The sequence below is a fragment of the Tenrec ecaudatus genome, chromosome 8, assembly GCF_050624435.1.
Source record: "Tenrec ecaudatus isolate mTenEca1 chromosome 8, mTenEca1.hap1, whole genome shotgun sequence".
Classification (NCBI taxonomy): Eukaryota; Metazoa; Chordata; class Mammalia; order Afrosoricida; family Tenrecidae; genus Tenrec; species Tenrec ecaudatus.
Genome location: NC_134537.1, coordinates 142,577,817 through 142,591,848, shown reverse-complemented (window position 1 = coordinate 142,591,848; position 14,032 = coordinate 142,577,817). Strand labels below are relative to the sequence as shown.

General features: G+C 61.0%; 1 protein-coding gene across 21 annotated transcripts in view; it reads left to right on the top strand.

Annotated features, from left to right (window-relative positions):
• DYSF (dysferlin) overlaps positions 1 to 14,032 on the top strand; it is a 213,819-nt gene that overhangs the window by 84,684 nt on the left and 115,103 nt on the right. For all 21 annotated transcript variants that reach the window (XM_075556961.1, XM_075556967.1, XM_075556969.1 and 18 more), the window contains 7 exons: positions 1,584 to 1,699; positions 2,090 to 2,203; positions 3,459 to 3,636; positions 4,399 to 4,523; positions 5,762 to 5,868; positions 11,387 to 11,579; positions 13,525 to 13,680. In XM_075556961.1, the coding sequence (XP_075413076.1) occupies positions 1,584 to 1,699; positions 2,090 to 2,203; positions 3,459 to 3,636; positions 4,399 to 4,523; positions 5,762 to 5,868; positions 11,387 to 11,579; positions 13,525 to 13,680 (989 nt within the window). The remainder of the gene's footprint in view (positions 1 to 1,583; positions 1,700 to 2,089; positions 2,204 to 3,458; positions 3,637 to 4,398; positions 4,524 to 5,761; positions 5,869 to 11,386; positions 11,580 to 13,524; positions 13,681 to 14,032) is intronic.

Here is a 14,032-nt window from a genome sequence, read left to right as displayed (position 1 = left end):
CGTTGTCTTCTTCTGGGGGCTGGCGGGGGTGGGCCTGGGGTTTCTGTTGTGGGGATTTTGTCATCTCCTGAGCCAGGATGGGGAGCCCCCTCCCCACAGTCCACGCGTGTTCCTCTGGCTGCTACCTGTGGACCTCAGTTGCATGTGTACCTCGCTCTGTAGACTGCAAGGGCAGTTATTGCTCAGCCAGATGATCCCGCTCGTCCACAGGGAAGGGTGGGCAGGTGTGGGGATGGGGTGCGGGGAGAGGGCTGGGCAGGTGACCTGGAGGAGGTCAGGGGGAAGGAAAACTGACTCCCATGATAACAGACCACAGTGGAGTTGGCTAGGAGTCATGGCAGGGTCTCCTCAGCCATGTCGCCATTCCCGCCCCCTGTCCTGGCCCCTCTCTGTGCTGGGAACACGGGGCTCTGGTGATGGGGCCCTAGCTTCTTCCTGGGGGTTGGAGGTGTCATAGCACATTTCTCAGGGGCTGCTCCAAGCCTGTTCCCATCTGCCCCCCAGGCCTCAGCAGGGGTAGGGCCCCCACATCTGGCTCAAGGACATCCTTCAGAGGTCATTTATCCTGTGTAGCGTGGCACCCCTTCCCTCCGGTCTCCCCATCTCTCTGCCCCCACCCCACCTTGACATGCTGGAAACACCCTCTTCTCCCTTGCTGTCCAAGGGAACCCTGGCCTCCTTCTGGGGCTCCTGCATGCTGTCACGGGGAGCTCAGCTGGGCAGGAAAAGCATGCCAGGGGGTCTTGGCAGAGGGGGGGGACAGGGTTTCCACGCCTGTGAGAGGGGTCTGCAGGTCATCAGGGGGCCGGGGCTAGGACTGCTGAGGGCCATTGTCCCTCTGTCTCCACTGTGCAGGGCTGGGGCAGGGCTGTGGGGAGGGGCGTTGCCTGGGGGCTGCCCCCTGGGGAAGGACACCTAGCTTACCTGTGGGTACGCAGGTCCTCCCCCTGAGCCCCTGGGAGATGGCCTCGGTGAGTCTTCTTCATGGCTCCTGGCCTTGCAGGTGCAGGATGGAGGGGTGTGGAGGGACAGGAAATGGGGGGCCCGGGCCCTAGCTTTGTGTGGCGATGAGTACGGAGGTTTCTAGGCGAGATGGCGTTGGGACCTGCCACTCTCCCCATGGCAGCGGTTCTCAACCCGTGGGCCACAACCCCTTTGGGGGTCGAACGACCCTTTTACAGGGGTCACCCAATGCGACACAGTAGCAAAATGACAGTGATGAGGTAGCAACAAAAATATTGTTATGGTTGGGGGTCACCACAAGAGGAACTGTGTGAAACGGTCACGGCACGAGGAAGGTTGAGAACCACTGACCCATGGGTTTCTGTTCATCTCTGAGCCTCGGGTTCTGCCTGTGTGAGCCGGGACTAGGAGAGTCCCCAAAGCCCGTACATCTCAGCCCAGGTGGACTGCAGGGCCTCATGGGCAGCGATGAGGGTGGCCGTCACTGGTTCTTTCCTTTTCCCATGTTCCCTGGGGGCTGCATCTGTGCCTGTGCGGGGAACAGAGGGCCAGGGAAGGTGCAGGCTTGAGGTGGTGGGCTTCTCTGGGCCGGCCTTCTGATCCCTGCCTGTGTCTCCCAGTGGACGACCACCTGGGCTTCCTCCCCACATTTGGGCCCTGCTACGTCAACCTCTACGGCAGCCCCAGGGAGTTCACGGGCTTCCCAGACCCCTACGTGGAGCTCAACATGGGCAAGGTGAGCCAGCCTGAGCCAAACATGGCACAGGTAAGGGGCAGAAACCAGACCCTAGGCCCCAGACCCTTCTAGTCCCCAGGCCTGTATATGGGGTCTTCTTGCCCAGCCTGGGTCCAGTGTGGACTCCAGGCTAGGCAGCAGCCTCCCGAGACCTCCTCCTCCGAGCCCCACATGGGCCAGGCTGCCTCTTCCTTCTGTGGACCATCTGTGTGGCCTAGGAGTGTCCCTTGAGCTCTCACTCTCTGGGCCCTGGTTCCACCATCTGCAGAGTGTTGGGGACTTCCTGGGAGCCTGGGAGGTGAGTGGGTAACCCTTCCCTCGTCCCGCCCTCTCCCCGCCGGGTTTACTCCTCCACTCTCCTGCGCCTGATGATCAGATCTCTCCTCTCAGGGTGAAGGGGTGGCCTACCGTGGGCGACTTCTGATCTCCCTGGAGACCAAGTTGGTGGAGCACAGTGAGCAGAAGGTGGAGGACCTCCCTGCAGACGACATCCTCCGGGTGGAGGTAAGGGCGCCTCTGTGGGCAGGCAGACTGGAGCCGGCCCATACTCTCTGCCTCCCCAAAGAAGATAAATGAAAGCATTTTAGAAGTATCGAGCTCGATGCACAGTAAGGCGCCATGTCATAGTCTGAATAGCCATCATCTGGTCAGCTCTCTCACCACATGCTTGGCAAGGAGTTCCTGCGTAGCTCAAGCCGTTAGAGCTTGGTGGCTAATGGACAGGTTGGGGATTTGAGCCCACCCAAAGCAAGACCTGCTGACCCTCTTTCCCCCAAAAAACCAGCCATGGAGAACCCAGTGGGGTGAGAGCTGCTGACGTGTAGGGCAACTGTGAGTCGGGGGCACTCAGAGGCAGTTAGAGCTCACAGAGGACACTCAGTGCCCACAGCATCCTGGCCTTGGACTCCATTTTACAGGCCAGGAGGTTTCGCTGCATCCCAGGGGTGGGGGGCGGGGCTGGGACCCCGTGTGGAGCCAGCACAGGGGTTTAAACCTGCAGGCTCTGCAGTCTGTTGGGGCTGGGTCGGGGATGCACTTGTCAGCCTCCCGCCCCTAAGCCAAAGACTGTTGCCGATTCTGTCTCAGAGTGCCAGGCCTTTCTCCTTCGGCACCGGCAGTGAAGCGGGCCGAGAATGAGGCCCAGTTCCTCAGGACGGTGAGACTCAGCTGTGCCGTGAGCACTCAGTAAGGGTTTGCCTCGGCGACTAGGGGCCCACCCCTCTTCCTCTCTGCCTTCCGTGGGGAGAGTCTTCAAATCCCCCTTATTCAGGGGAAGGCTGCTTGCTGGCTGCCTGCTGTGTCCCCAGCTTTATGCCCGATGCCCATTGGGGACAGTGGGATGAAGTCACACAGACGGCTGTGGGCAGCCTGTGGAGGGCAGTGCTGACCAGTGTGGAGGACCCTGGGTGGCAGGGTGTGTGTGTGCCCTGGGATGGTGAGCTGGAGCTTTAGGCCCCTTCTGAACTAAGCGGAGGCCCAGAGTGCCCTGAGGACTGGCGCAGCAGTGGCCTGGCCCTGGTTTGGATTTTGGAGCGGAGTGGGCCTGGAGGAGCAGATCGTAGGAGGGAAGTGTTTCCAAACACGCACAGACCTGGAGGAGCGGGATTTGCTTGGCCAGGGACCAGATCTAGACGATGCTTCTTTTTGGACCGTTGGCCGTCGCCTGTCTGGTGGAGTCACTGGGTGCTGGTCAGGGCCAGGAGTTGCTGGGTGTCCACCTGTGTCCCTTCGTCACCCTGTGCCCACCCTCTGTTCTCAGAAGTACCTCCGGAGACGCAAGTACTCCTTGTTCGCGGCCTTCTACTCGGCTTCCATGCTGCAGGATGTGGATGCTGCCGTCCAGTTCGAGGTCAGCATCGGGAACTACGGGAACAAGTTCGATGCCACCTGCTTGCCGCTGGTCTCCACCACCCAGTACAGCCGGGCTGTCTTCGACGGTGAGCCCAGGGGCTGGGCGCCGCTGCCAGCCACCACGGGGTCCCCAACATTGGGCAGAATATGAGCCCCAAGTCCTGGCCCCACTGGCAGACTTGCTCAGGATGCCCCATCCTGTTTCCTTGTGCCACCTTCCTCCCACCCCTGACCCCTCGTCCCCGTCCCAGCACCCACAGATTGTGCCCCAGAAATGGCCGAGGTCAGCGAGGGGATTGACTTAGTTCCATGATGACGTGGCATCTGTGGAGTTTGGCCTTGGGGGTTGGGGAACTTGTACTTGGATTCCCAAGGTCGTCCCAGCAACTCTGTTTGAAAACTCACTGCCCTGGGGAGTTGATGGCGACTTACTGTGACCCTGCAGGACAGGGGAGAACGCCCACGTGTGCTCCAGGGCTTCTTCCGTTCCGAGGCCATTCATTCACCTCCGTAGCCAGGATAGGGAGCCCGTCCCCCTCGTGGAGCCGCAGGGAGTTTTGAACTGCAGACCTGGTAGTTAGCAGCCTCCGGTGTGTCAACCATTGGGCCACCAGGGTTGAGGAGCCTGGACTACAGCAGCTGTCTGTTCAGTGCAGAAAGGGAACACAGGCACGGGTGGTGGTGGGGGGGGCAGCGTCTGCCATGTGTCCACGGGGAGTTCTTGGGAGGGGGAGGGCAGCCTGTCTCCCTTGCAGCCCCAGGGTGTCTAGAAGCCGTGCAGCCTTACCCCACCCACCCCTGCGCTCCTGGCCCCGCACTCAAGACCCTGTCCCCCGCCCCCCCGCCAGGCTGCCACTACTACTATTTACCCTGGGGTAACGTAAAGCCCGTGGTGGTGCTCTCGTCCTACTGGGAGGACATCAGCCACAGGGTGGACACGCAGAACTGGCTGCTCAGGATCGCCGACCACCTGGTGAGTTCACAGCTGCAGTGACCCAGCAGGCACCCCCACCCATGGGTGGCCGGGCGGGCGGGCGGCCGGTGCTTTCAAACAAACCCACCTGCTGGTGCACACAGCCCTGGGCGCTCCGCATCGGACGTCCGTGTGTCCGAGCCCGGCCAGGCCTGTAGTGCTGGGTCCTGGGAAAAGAGCAGCCGACTTGTTTGACTTGGGGTACAGCACAGGGAGTGAGGGAGCCAGGCAGAGCCCAGAGCTGTTCATTCATCCATCAGGTGCCTTTGACGCTCCCCCTGGGTGAGGACCCCCAGAAGCATGGTTTTGGGGGTCAGCTGAGTGAAGGAGAGAGCGGTGGGAGAGGCCTGGCTATTGGGAAACCGGGGCGGGTTTGAAGCAGTGGGAGGGCAGTGAAGAGAGGTGTTTGTAGCCAGAGAGGATGACCATGGTTAACAGGAGAGGTGGGAGGGGACCCAGGCCCAGGTGGAGCGCGCTGGTGGCCCCACACCTCCCATGAGAGACCAGGAGAAGGCAAGATGGGGAGCATTAGGGAGCTGATGTCGCAAAGCTCTCTGCCTGGGTCTTCCTCTCACAGCCTGGCTCCAGGGTCCTCGGGAGCAGGGGCTGCGCTTTCCGCTTCTGGGGCCTGTCCCCAGCTCAGGGAGGCTGATGGGTGGGAGGGGTGTGGGGGCTGAGAGACAGCCATGGGCCCTGCTCAGCAGGAGGCCCGTGGAGTTGGATGTGGACAGACATGCTGCAGAGGGGAGGCTAGGCATAGCCCTCTGTGCCCGGGGCTGTGGTGCTGTGGAGAAGGAGCTGCCTGGGGGTGGCAGTCACTTAAGTGGCCCTGGAGAAAGAGTGACTGGATCGGGCGGGCACAGGCAGGTGGTGAGGTCTGGGCAAAAGAGAGCATTCCAAGTGAGGAGACAGAATTAGCTCCCTTACCTCTGTGTGTGTGTGTGTGTGTGTGTGTGTGTCTCAGACTTACCTGTCTGGAAGCCGGCCTTTGAGGAGCTGGGGGAAGGCAGCTCCTCTTGGAGTTACTTGTTCCCAGTCTGAAGCTCCCTGTGACCCTGAGGGACCTGGGACTCTCAGCTTCAGGGTGTGGAAGTGTCCGGATGTGAACAGCCCTGGAAGGTTATGGAACCAGGGCAGATCTGGGTTTTGCCTAGTTGGTGTGCCCTGTTGACTCCTCTCTGACTCAGGGGGTCAGGCTGAGGCCCAAGTGTGACCTGCCCCCTTGGCCTGTCTCATAGGAAGCCGGTCTGGAGCAGGTCCATCTGGCCCTGAAGGCACAGTGCTCCAGCGAGGACCTGGACTCCCTGGTGACTCAGCTGGTGGATGAGCTCATTGCTGACTGCAGGTAGGGGGTACCTGGCCCCTCCATGGGCTGCAGTCTGGGGGAGCACTGAGGTGTGGTGCCCAGCGATGGCGTGCCTGCAGCCACCCTCGGCCAGCAGTCCAGCCCAGGCTGAGTCCGAAGGTGGTGGAGGCAGTGTGGGGAGTTGAAAAGGTGACATTCAGAGCAGGTCGTAAATCTCCCTGCAGCCGCAGCAGCTGTGGGCCGGGTGGCCGCTTACCTGAATGGCAAGCTTTGTGCCTCCAATCCTGAGCCCTGCTTTCCTGATGGAATAGCTGGGAGAGGCTAGGGCGAGGGGGTGGCCCCCTCCTTCTCCCAAGGCCTAGTGGGGGTCTTGGTTTCTGTTTCCCTTTCTGGTGACCTGATTATCAGCCCCTGGAAAAAGGGCCTCTGGAGGGGGAAGCTTGGAGGACTGGGGGGTGGGGAGCTTCTCAGTGCCTCCTCCCCCACCAGGTGGTTTGGGGCTGGCCCCTGAACAACTCTGAGCCTGTTTCTCACTGTTAGCCTGGCATCACAGAGCACAGCCTCATACCTGTCATGTGGTGAGGGTACCCAGCCCTGGGAACTCATGGCCACAGAGTCAGTTCTGACTCATAGGGATGCTCTACAGGGCTTATCGGAGCAGGCAGCCTCATCTTCTTCCCAGGGAGTGGTTGGTGGGTTTGAACCACCCACCTTGTGGTTAGCAGCCCAGTGCATCTCACCTGGCCCTCAGAGAGCATTTCATAAAAACGGCAACTCTGGGAGCCCGGGTGGTATGGTGGCTACACGTTGGGCTGCTTGCCTCAGCAGTTCAAAACCACTAGCCACTCCGCGGGAGAAGAGCGGGGCTTTCGACTGCCCAGCATCGAGAATCCCTGTCTCGGAGACCTGCAGGCGCAGTTCTGCCCTGCCCTGTCTGGTGCCTGTGAGTCAGCGTCGACTTGATGGCAGTGAGTTTGGCTTTTCATTGGTGCTGTTTTCGAGGACACCTGGGGGTACAGCAGTAAGGGGGTCCCACTATGAAGAAGAAGAGATGGCAGGAGACGTACCTTCTAGGCCCTGTAACCGACTTTGCAGGTTCAGGCAACTTTACTTCCCCCGATCTCAATGTTGGCGGCTGTTGGGTGGACTTAATGGTACATAGCTGCCTCTCTGCCCTTGCGGGGTAAGTGTGAACAGATGCAGGAGTTTTTTCTGCACCCCTGCAAGCCCTGGCGTCCCGTCCCAACTGCAGCTGTTCCCCTTCTGGTTCTCCCTCCAGCTGGAGAAGGTATCTTCACCAGATACCATTACTCCAACGACTACCTCCCCCTCCCCTCCCAGTGGTGGGGTCCTAAAACAGCCAGCACCCAGTCCCCGGTGCCCTGGGTGCCCAGAGCACGAGACTGCCTCTTCTAACCTCCAGGGGTAACAGACACCAACGTGGGTGAAGGAAGTAGAATGTGTCGGGGCCAGGGCCAAGGCTGTAGGGACGCAGAGCAGCCATGGGTCCTCCCAGCAGACTGAATCCAGAGGTGCTTCCTAGAGGAGGGGGCTCCTGAAGGGTCACTCTGTGGGGCGAATAAGAGGCCTCCCTCCCTGCTGGCTACAGGGGGTTGGCAGAGGGAGGCAAAGCTGCTCAGGGCAGGTGTCAGGGCTGCGCTGAGTCCTCCTTGGTATGAATGACAGGGGTAGGTGGGGGGTGCTGGTGGAGGTGGGGCATGCTAGGAGATGGACCAGTTGGGATGGAGTCTGTGGGAGGGTGGGTGACCGAGGGCAGCAGAGGCGGCCTGGATTCTGTAGGGAGGATCGGAGTCATGGCAGCTCTCCGTCAGCACTGCCTAAGGCTTTGGGTGTATCCACAAATGTGATGTTCCTGTGACTCTCAGCAGGGGAGAGCTAGAAACCACTGCTGTCAAGTCCATGCCAACTCACAACAACCGCACAGGGCCGAGTAGGGCTGCCCCTGTGGCCTCCCAAGGCTGTGACTCTCTCTGGGAGTGGAAAGCCCCATCTTTCTCCCCAGAACAAGAAGGGCCCCTGTTATACAGTGGAGGCACCCCAAAGCACAGAGAGGGTCGTGAACACGCCCAGATTCACACAGCACCCCTTCCTGTATTGCTCTATAATGGACAGCACTTGGTGGTGGAGACGTGGGCCCAGGCCACAGGCAGGTCCAGAGTGCTGGGCCCACCATCCATCCTCTGAGGACCCCGGGTGGAGGCAGAGACTGGGTGGGCGGGTGGGGCAAGGAGGAGTCCAGGCCTGGCGATGCGGAGTGCCAAGTGCTGTGGGTCTGCAGGTCTGAGGACAGTGGGGCTGGGGGACACACACGAGTGGGCACGGGGGGCCACAGGGAAGGCCCACAGCCCTGGGGTAAGCTCGCCAGGCATGGTGCTGCCTCCCCCTCTCCCGTCTGCCCACCTGTCCTGCAGTGGCCTCAGGATGCTGTGTGCTGCTGAAACCCTGCAGGTCTCCTGCCTGAGCTGTGGGAGCTGGGCGGGCCGGAGGCTCCGGCAGTTTTGCAGGCTGGTAGTACCCATGTCCTGAGAGGCCCTCCTTGATCCTTCTGGTAAAATTCTTCTGTCAAAGATTGACCCCGGAGTCCCTCTTCTGGGGTGGGGCAGGATCTCCTGGGGGCACTGGTCTCAGGGGACGAACTTGGGGAGTGTGTGTGTGTGGCTGGGCTTCTGAGGGGCCAGGTTCCAGGCATCAGGCATCGTCTAAGAGCAGTTCTCAACCTGTGGGTCGGGACCCCTCTTGGGGGGGCGAATGACCCTTTCACAGGGGTTGTCTGATTCACAATAGTAGCAAAATGACAGTGATGAAGTAGCAACAAAATAATTTTATGGTTGGGGGGTGGGTCACCACACCATGAGGAACTGTGTTAAAGGGTCGCGGCATTAGGAAGGTTGGGAACCACGGATCTAAGACCACCAGCAGCCTTGGGGCTTCAGCAGGAGGTCAGGGTCTCCTCCATTTCCCACTCGGATGTGGAGGAGATCTGCTAACCTGGGGCGACCCTGAGCCAGCCCATGAAGCCCACGCTCAGCGGCCCCCCCCACCTCACTCCAAACCTTCACCTCTTCCTCCAGCCAGCCTCTGCTCACACCCCGATCAACAATGCTTGGGGCCTTCTCTTGCTTATGCTGGGGGCCCCCTCCATCCAAGACCGGCACTCACCACAGTGCCCAGGGGACGGGGCGGGGGGGCTGCTATGTCCCCATGATGAGGATGGGGCTACCCTTGCCCCTGCCCATTGTTTTTTCTCTGGAATCCATCACCCCTAATGACCATGCTGGAGACTGGGGCTGGCTCTGGCCATCCTCTGGCCCCCTCCTCGATCCTCCCTAGCCCTGCTGGGTCTGCCACTCCCTTGGCTCCAACACCTGATGCCTTTCTTGCCATTTTCTTACGACCCCGGTGGGACTGTCCCTGGCCTGCTGCCCCCTCTGCCTCAAAGCAGCTCCTACTGTCTCAGGGCCAGGTCCAGCTTCTGGCCGGGACTCAGTCTCCCAGACCTGCACTGTCCACCTCCCCCGGGCCCCATAACTGCCCTGATCACCCTCTCCACCCTGCTTTACCTCTGGGTGGCTCCATCCACCTGGACGCTTGGCCAGCCCTCCTCTGGGCCTTGCTCCCTTCAAGAGTGCACCCTGCCCTGCAGTGCCACCCTGCCCTGCAGTGCCACCCTGCCCTGCAGGGTCACTGGACGTTGGTCTTTGTTTTGATTCCTGTGTCTGTGGCTCCCCAGGGCAGGGCTGGAAGCCTCTGCCTCTCCGGACCCACCAGACAGACAGTTCAGTCTGTTGGCCTCAGGGGCAGCTGGCCGAGAAAGGGGGTGCTGGGACCCAGCCAGCCCTGGTCCAGCCTGTGAATTCTGGATCAGCCCGGCGCCTGCCAGCCCTGCGTTTGGGGTTGGTGAGCCACCAAAGGACCCCTGCCTCATTTCTCCTTCTCCCCTTCTCTTCCTCCCCTGTGACCCTGGCAGGCCCCGGCCCGGGCAGGAATGGGCCAGGCATCTTGTTGGTGGCTGTTCTGGGGGAGCCTCGGCGGGGCTCCTGGCCTCTCTGAAAATCTCCCTTTGGCGGTGCACACACGGCAGACCCGCCCAACTCCGGCCCAGGCGCGGAGCATAAATCACCGCTGGCTCCACTCGCTCTCCGAGCCCCACTGCAGACCCCGCCTGCCCCCACTCTCGGGGCCGGGGCCAGGTCCCTGTCCCGGGGCTGGCCTGGCAGGCCCCTGGGCCCGCGTGCGCACGCCTGTCCCTCTGCTGCCCGCCGCGTGTGTGTGTGCCGTGTGCCCGGGGCAGCCCCGCGCGCCCGCGGGGCAGTAAATATTATATTACCACGGGGTGTGCAGTACGTGACCTGAGACAGGCCCCGGGGCTTACGTTTCCCCGAGATGGAGGCTGCGGAGCGCACCCCCACCCTAAAAATTCAATTAAAAAAAATAACAGGAAAAATGTAGTGCAGCGGGGGCCTGCGGAGCGGTGGCTGCGGCGGCGGAGCCGCTGCGCTCCGGCGGTAATTGGTTCTGCATAGCTCGGGGAAATTGGCAGAAAAATAAATCAGCCGGGAGCCGGGAGTCCAGACGCTGCGGGGAGGGGAGCGTGAGGGTGGGGGGCGAGGGAGGGGGTGCTTCAGGGCAGGCCGAGCTGCTTTGATGGATGCCCTGTTTGGGAGTACAGCGCTCAGCTGGGGTGCGTTGGGGGTGGAGCACCCTCAAACTCTCAATCAGGAACAGCCAAGAACCCCATCCCCCATCCCATCCTGCCTGGCTCTGGCTGCTTGCTGACCCGGGAAGCTTGGCTGGGTGGGGAACCTGCCAACTGGAATGAGGGGTCAGAGTTCTTTGCCTCGGAACCTGGAGTTGGAGCCCAGCCCCCTCCTTGGGGTTCAGGCCCTGTTTCTGGGACTGCGTGTACCCTGCCTCCTCCCTAAGGCTTCCCGGAGCAGAGAGTTCTGGGAGGGGTGTTGTGGGGCCGCCCCAGGCGGATACATCTGTATTACTGGCTGCGGGCCTCCCCACAGCGTCTGCAGTGGCTTGTCAGGGGTCCATAAATTTCCTTCTTGAAGAAAGTGTGTAACACACAGAATGGATTCGTTTCGGCAGCCGGCAACTCAGGCAGTGCCCGGGCCTCTGCTCTAGGCGGCTGGAAGGGCAGGGCGAGACCCCTTGGGCCTCAGAGAGTTTGCAGTTGGCAGGGGAGAGGAGGCTTGCCTGGCAGGGCAGTGGGATGTAAGGGCCCAGGGGCCTGTGGGCTGAGGAGTCTAGGGAAGCCTTTCTGGAAGAGATGAGGGGAAACACACACACACACACACACACACACACACACACACACACACACACACAGACATACACACATGCACACACGCACACAGAGACACCCATGTGCACATAGACACAAACACACACAGATGCATGTACAGAGATGGCTGTGCACACAGGGCAGACTCCAGAGGACACAGGTCTGGTTGAGGGTGTGTGGTCATGGCCTGGGGCTCAAGGATCATGGGACTCCCACTTACCCGAGACCCACCTGACTGCCCTCTAGCCAGCCCCTGAGTGATGTCCGCCAGATGCCCTCAGCCACCCACCTGGACCAGTACCTGTACCAGCTGCGCACCCGCCACCTGAAGCAGATCACAGAGGCTGCCCTGGCCCTGAAGCTCGGCCACAGTGAGCTTCCCGTTGCCCTGGAGCAGGCCGAGGATTGGCTCCTGCGTCTCCGGGCCCTCGCAGAAGAGGTAGCTCACCTTGCAGTGCCCCCTGCCTTCCTCTGCGCTTGCTTCAGGATCAGGAGGGTCATGATCCCAATCCTGGCTCCATCATTGCTGGGCCACCTCAGGCAGGTCAGGAACCTTCTCTGAGCCCAACAGGAGGAGGAGGGTAAAAGCTACCACATAGGATTGATGAGAGCATGCCGTGAGATTCTGGGCTCTAGGGGACCCACATAGATCCTGGTGCACAGTAGGTACTCAGTATATGCCCCTGCCTGGCAAAGTCTGTCAGGGACAAAGGGCCCGGCGTCAGGGCTCTTGCCCCATCTTCCTGCCCACCAGCACCTCCGCTGGCCTCACATGGGTCCTGGTTTCCTGCTCTCTGGCATGGAGGCTGCTTTCGGTCACACTAGATTTTGCCGTATCTTATCCCTGGTGGTGGAGTGGTTATGGGCGGACCACACTCTGCAAGGTGGGCAGTTTGAGACTACCCCCAGGTCCTTGGGAGAAAGACAGGGGGGTCTACTCTTCTAAACATTGACAGTCGGGGAAAGCCACAGGGGCAGTTCTCCTCTGTCCTGTAGGGTCACGGAGTCAGGATTGACACCATGGCAGAGAAGGGGCTTCAGTTATTTTCCAGGGTACCCTTTCCTCACCTCGCATCTGTGAGGCTCGGTACCACCCCCCTGCCCCCAGTGCCCCAGGCAAGCAGGCAGCCTCCCTGCGAGTAGGGGAAAGGTCAGCTTACCTTTGGGTGCCAAGGAATGGGGTGGGGTGGGAAAAGAGTGCCAGGCAGGCCTAGAGGGGGTCTTCAGGAGGAGGCAGTTGGGGAGGGAAGTGGGCAGTCATCTGGGGGTGGGCAGGAATGTCTCTTCAAGGGACTGTATGCCTGCGTCTAGTTACCGGTAGACAGGCTCTCCCCACCCACAGTCCGACCCTCACACTGACACGGCACCATCCCCTCACACTGGACACAGGCCACCTTCCCCGATCCTGGCTCCAGACTCACCCCTGAACTCTCACCACAGAGGGTTGAAGGTCACCCAGGTGCTACTGACTTCCAAAGACCCCTCCAGGAGAGATCTCTTCACGCTGCAGCCGCATCAGAACCCCCAGGCCGGCTTTCTACAACAGCTTTGGGTGTGGAGACACCCCCAGATTTTATGCTTCAGCAGGTCTGGGTGGTGCCTTGGCTCTAAGACCACACTTCAGGATGTTGAAAAGCATGCCCACAGGCAGAGGATGCCGGGTTGGCACCTCACCTCTGTAAGCCTTGGCTTCCGCACCTCCTGTGGAGAGACTGCAGGCGATATTGCTGATAACCTGCTCCCTGCCCTGACTGCAGGCAGCTGTGAACACTGCCCCCCCACCACCTTCAACCCTCAGTGGCAGCTCTGGGGGTGGGGGGTGGGGAAACCTGGTCGGAGGCCTAGCCCGATCCCTGGGCCTACTGAGCTTGCCAACCCCAGAAGCAGATGGGCCCTTGCCCACTTCTCATCACAGGACAATTCCCCTCACTGCTAGAGAGGAAGTCACGGCAGTTCTGGATTAGTCATCCTTTTCAGAGCCCAGTGCCCCAGGCCCAGAACAGGCCGAGCACCCCAGGGCCTGCTGTGAGGGAGGCCAGAGCAGTGTCTCCTGCGAGGGCCACACCTTCTGAGGAGGGGCTGCTGGAAGAGGGGTGGTATTTTAAGCGCCACTCATCTCCCAGGTGCAATGCAGACCTCCAGTGCTCCCCACCTGCCCCCCCTGAGGGAGGAGTCCCTCTTCCCACATGCCGGCTCCTCTGGGAGCCAGGGCAGCCTCATGCCCTGTCCTTAGGGGGCTCGCAGCCCTCCATGGCTCTGAGGCAGACTGGACGTGGGCATCGTGCAGGGAGGAGTCTCCTGAAATGGGGGGGGGTTGTTTGTGGTGTGGCTAGGGGTCTGGGCCACCACTGCTGCTCCCTGACCACCTGCCTCCCCCTCCCCAGCCCCAGAACAGCCTGCCCGACGTCATCATTTGGATGCTGCAGGGAGACAAGCGTGTGGCGTATCAGCGGGTGCCGGCCCATGAGATCCTCTTCTCCAGGCGCGGCGCCAGCTACTGCGGCAAGAACTGTGGGAAGCTGCAGACGATCTTTCTGAAAGTGGGTTTCTCTCTGCTGAAGTCAGGATCATGTTTGGTAAACACAGGGCCTTCCTCTCCTCTCCCCACACTGCGGTTTTCCACACCTCTTCCCGGCCCATCTCTGAGTCCCCTGGGGTGGAAGAGGGGGGACTGCTCACAGAGGGTCTCTGACGAAGATGATGACTCTTTGCCTCCCTCCCCAGTAAGGCTCCCAGGCCATGGGAAGCAGACCTGCTCACTCACTTCCCATGTGCCCATGTGCCTGTCCACTCCCATCACCATAGTCCCCTGGCGGTGTAGTGGTTAATGTGCTGGGCTGCAATTTGCGTGGTTGACAGTTCAAAACAACCAGCAGCGCTTTGTGAGAAAGA